We start from the raw sequence: 4,769 nt of genomic DNA, 5'->3' as shown, positions 1-4,769 counted from the left end.
TGGGCCGACATTTCAGAGGCCCATTTCATGTTTAGCTTGAGTTGGCACTGTTCTGGTTAAGGACCAAATCATAATGTTCGGAAAGGACCCACATTGTGTAGTAAGAATGTCTGTGATTGGTCGGTGCCTTAAAAAGTTAAAATTGCAATGCACTTGGAGGCCCATCACGGTGTCTATAACATGTCCCTCTCATGAAGGGAGTTGTGCTTTACAGCAAATGATGGGATCCCATTCAGAGTGCTCCACAAGTTACTTACAAACCAACCTTGGATTTTCCACCAACTACCACCACTTCGAAATATCCTAGACCCATTCTCATTCCGTTCTTTATTAATTTTTAAATAAATTTGTTTTATATTTTTATTTTGTGGCTATTTCAGAAATTTATTGGGCTTATCTAAAACTAACTCGAGCATATATAGCCCATCCCTTATTTAAAGCCCAATAGCTAGCACCCAACTAGCTGAGCCCATTATTTTTTTCCAGCCCAGCCCCTTTTCTCTCTCCCATTTTGTTTTCGCCTGGAGTTAATCTTACATTCTTAAAACGCGGCAACGCAGAAACACTCACCCAAAAGAGAAGACGCCTCCAGCCATTCTTCCACAGCAACAAAGTAAGCTTCCTCTCTCTATATTTTTGTTTATTTTGTAATTTTATTGTTAAGTTACTTGGATTTGAGCGTTGTAGAATTTGGGAATTGGGTTTTTTAGTGTTTCGATCATTGGGGGAATTGGTTTAGGGCTCTAGGTTGCTTTGGAAATTTAAGGATTTGTTTTCTTATTTTTGTTGCTAATGAAGTAAACTGTTTGAGGAATACATTGAGCAATCCTGGGATAAAAATAACGTAATAAAGCATTGATTCCCTGGTGGCTAAGTATCACAGAACAGTTATCGTTTGTATTTGCATTTTATTCAGTGGCATTATAGATAGGGTTCATAGGTTGAAAATTCAGTAATCGAAGATGCAGTCACTTAAGTATGACAAAGATTATGGCCCCTTGTAAACAAAGTTAGCGGATAATTAAACCGTTTTCCTTGCTTAATTAAAGGAAGTTAGCCCTCTGAAATTTCCACCCCTGAAATAAATCTATTGTCGTGATTCAGTAAGTTTCATCACAAGCAAAAGAGTGACAAACGATTTGATACAAACAATATCAGGTGAATAAGACATTACAATTTGTGCTGGAGTTGCACTTGTTTCTTAGTGTTGGTTGATTTACAATTGCGTTAGAGTTTAACTTTTTTTTTTTTTTTTTTTTTCTGAGATTCATGTATATATTCATGCATCAACGACTTCTCTATTTGTTTGAGTTTTTTGGCTAAATTATTAAGTGAATTTTGTTTGTCAGCAGCAGCCATAAAATAGGAAGAATTACCCATCAAAACCCATATTCGGCCACTCAGCTCCAATAAGCCCACGTAGCGGTGATTGAACCACCCCCTTGGAAACCCTAATTTGTTATACTTGATTTATGACGGATTCGGGTGGAAATCCAGAATCTGGAGAAGGTATTTTAGTACTTGTTTGAATTTTGTTTATCTATTTCCATTGCAAACACTAAACATTGCTCTTTTGCATTTCCAGTGTGCAACTTCTTTCGGAAGCCAGTAAAGAAGCAGAACATTAGAAAGCGAAGGGTTGATGAGGATGAGGAGGAGGATGAATCAAAATCTGGGAGCGCATTGTTACCAAGTCAAAGAAAAGCTGCAAAGTCTGATGGAAAGCTGTATTTTTCTAGTGGACCCTCTAAGAATTCTACATCTGATGATGGAGTAATCTTTGAGTTCAAGTCTTCAAAAGAAATCCAAGTTGAACATGATAGCAGAGCAACAGCGACTTTGGAGACTGAGACTGATTTCTCTAGGGATGCCCGAGCAGTTCGTGAGAGAGTTCTTAAGCAGGCAGAGGAGGCTCTGAAGGGGAAGAGCAAAGGCACTGGCAATGAAAAGTTGTATAAAGGAATCCATGGATATACTGATTACAAGGCTGGGTTCCGAAGAGAGCTAACAGTGGCCAGTGAGAAAGCAGGAGGTTCCCATGGGCCTCTCAGGGCTTCCGCTCACATCAGAGCTTCCACAAGATTTGATTATCAGCCAGACATCTGTAAGGATTACAAAGAGACTGGTTATTGTGGGTATGGAGATTCCTGCAAGTTTATGCATGATCGTGGGGACTACAAGTCTGGGTGGCAGATGGAAAGGGAGTGGGATGAAGCAGAGAAAACAAGGAAGAGAAATTTAGCTATGGGTGAAGATGATGCAGACCAGGCTGAGGAAGATGACGAGGATGATGATGATGGCGGATTGCCCTTTGCATGTTTCATCTGCAGGCAACCTTTTGTTGATCCTGTTGTAACTAAGTGCAACCACTACTTCTGCGAGCACTGTGCACTAAAGGTGACTCCTCTTTCGTAATCTATTATCCTCACTCTTGTGGTTGCAGTAACTTTGTGACATTCAATCAATGTTTTGGATTTATGAATTAAAAAATAGTCTTTCTGCTTCCATGTTGTGTTTCTTTCAAGCGTTCTCTAACCCTATCTGTTTTCCATTCACAGCATCATTCAAAGAACAAGAAGTGCTTTGTGTGCGACAAGCCCACTCTTGGCATATTCAATACAGCTCATGAGATACGCAAAAGGATGGCTGCGGAGGGTAAATAAGAGCTGCTACATTTACTTATTGATCTCTTTGCTTTGTGGTCATGTGGGCAGCGATGATTCCATTTCCCCCTTTGCTAAGGGTTAAAGAGAAAGTTCACTTTTGACTGTAGACGATAAATAGTGTGGCAGTGCTAGAGGGATATTGTATTACTGATTTACTGTTGTTTTGTCAATGTAAATTAATTTTCAGCTAGCCTTTCTTTCATTGGTGGTGTATTAATATTCAAGCATTTATTCTTGGAGCAGTATATCCCACTTTAGCTTTGTCAAGAGGCAGGGTGCCAGCGCAGCCTTTTATGGGCCAATAGCAGGGCTTCATGGTCCAATTTCAGTTAATAATCGTTTGGCATGAACTATACAGCTTCCCTATTCATCCCAAACGTAATATACAAGTTATCTCGTCTAACAAAAGAGATAAATAAAATAGTTTGTGGAAAAGTAAAAACCTATTTCTGTTACGATCTTTGTATAATTCAAAATCCAACTACTAATTGTACGGAATGTGGTAAATAGTGTATATCTATGAACTCCTTTGTTAAATTGATGTGCTAAGCATTTTACTAGTAATTAATCAAGTTGGAGGAGTCTATCTGTCTATGTGATAGGGGAGGACTACCTCTATAGTAAATTTGATAAACCAATCTATATAATTGACAGATTTGAGTGTCGACATTTTTCAAGGAGGGTTTTGGAAATTGGAGGTACGGTCAATATATATATGCTACACGTACCGAAGGATGAGTCCATAGTGTCCTCATCTTTATTGGAATGTTTCTTTCTCTGACCTGGACCCATACAATTACTATACTGGCCTTAGTTTTACTAGAAATAGGGAAAGAGAGAAAAGATTGAACTTTGAAGGCATGCCTGATCATGCAACCACGAAGAGAAGGAGCTGAGGGATTATATTTTATCATCAATCATCAATCATCAATCATCATCGAGTATATACATATGAAATCCAAACTATTTCATTCATAGAAAGATGATCACTTTAACTACCGAAAATGTTGGTTATATTGTTCACTGGAACAAAATAATGTTTCGATCTCAGGTAAAGAAACAAAGGGTACCACAGTAATTTGACATGTTACAAATATATTATTTGGACCTTCTGTAATAATACACATAGCATAATCAATGGTGATGTAACATATATGAAAGCTCAAATCTAAGTTCTGAGCATCAAAGAAGCAAGCAAGGAAGCGAAAATGGGTAGATTTAAGGATGCGATGTGGATGGCGATGAGTGTAGTTCTTAGGAAGAGCATACACATATATCGGGAATTTGCAGTGTTGCTAATGAACTTAGTTTCTCTTGTAACATCTACGATCCAGTTTTCTGGGTTGGTTCTCCGGCAAACTAGTACAAGGGTTTCTTCTGCAGGCAGCAGCAGCAGGTACATGCTCGCTCGACACGATCGCTAGCTACTTCTCTTAACTACAAAATTCGAGCTTAACTTATTGACTTTACTCTAAGTCTCTAAGTGGTGGTCAGTTTATCTCATTTTACACATTTTGGTGGTGCCTTGAGTTTCTTTTAATTAGATTCGATTAATATCAGTTGGTTCTTGGGCTAAGCTGTATGCTATGGCCAGATTTATATCAATGTATGGTAATTCATAAATCCAAATGTGATGCATTTTTACTTTTTCATGTGATTGCTAAAATCACATGAAATTAATAACAATTTTCAATATTTAGGTGCTAAAATCTCCATTAATTGTAGAAATTTATTAAACTACAACTGTTTTGTCTGTTCAAATGAACTTATAATCACTTAGATATTTGTTTTGATTTACTTATATTACTTAGTTTAACTTAGTTCTCATGTCCCGGCCAAAAAATAAACTTGGTTCCTGTGTGTTTAGCAGTGCAATCTCAACCTATTTAAATTAAAATTCAATTTAACCTCTAATGTAACTTATGTAATTGAAGGTTGAATTTTTTATAATCATCTTAAGTTTTATTGATATTATTTATATAAGTGAGGTACAAAATTTAAATAATCATAGACAAATTTTAAACAACTATGAGAGTTAATCGCTCGATCTCATCTGTCGAGTGTAATAGTGTTCAAAGTTTGTCCCTCAAGAGATCAACACTA

General features: G+C 37.2%; 1 protein-coding gene across 2 annotated transcripts; it reads left to right on the top strand.

Annotated features, from left to right (window-relative positions):
* The first annotated feature begins 516 nt into the window (after positions 1 to 516).
* LOC147281344 (Zinc finger (CCCH-type/C3HC4-type RING finger) family protein) lies at positions 517 to 2,933 on the top strand. Of its 2 annotated transcripts, none has more exons than XM_086247971.1 (4): positions 517 to 613; positions 1,350 to 1,509; positions 1,586 to 2,397; positions 2,559 to 2,933. In XM_086247971.1, the coding sequence occupies exons 2-4, from the start codon at positions 1,473 to 1,475 to the stop codon at positions 2,661 to 2,663; spliced, it is 954 nt and encodes a 317-aa protein (XP_086104097.1). In that variant the 5' UTR covers positions 517 to 613; positions 1,350 to 1,472; the 3' UTR covers positions 2,664 to 2,933. The 2 variants fall into 2 exon arrangements, with proteins under 2 accessions (XP_086104097.1, XP_086104096.1); XM_086247970.1 differs by having other exon boundaries at positions 532 to 613; positions 1,353 to 1,509.
* Positions 2,934 to 4,769: the final 1,836 nt, after the last annotated feature.

The sequence above is a fragment of the Dryas octopetala genome, chromosome 6, assembly GCF_963921425.1.
Source record: "Dryas octopetala chromosome 6, drDryOcto1.1, whole genome shotgun sequence".
Taxonomy (NCBI): Eukaryota; Viridiplantae; Streptophyta; class Magnoliopsida; order Rosales; family Rosaceae; genus Dryas; species Dryas octopetala.
This window is presented reverse-complemented; position numbering and strand designations above follow the sequence as displayed.

Bases quoted from the DNA above. Each gene is read 5' to 3' on its own strand.
- LOC147281344 (XM_086247971.1), top strand. From the start codon at position 1,473: ATGACGGATTCGGGTGGAAATCCAGAATCTGGAGAAG. The intron at 1,510-1,585 runs GTATTTTAGTAC...TTGCATTTCCAG, and splicing joins AAATCCAGAATCTGGAGAAG to TGTGCAACTTCTTTCGGAAG. The intron at 2,398-2,558 runs GTGACTCCTCTT...TTCCATTCACAG, and splicing joins GCGAGCACTGTGCACTAAAG to CATCATTCAAAGAACAAGAA.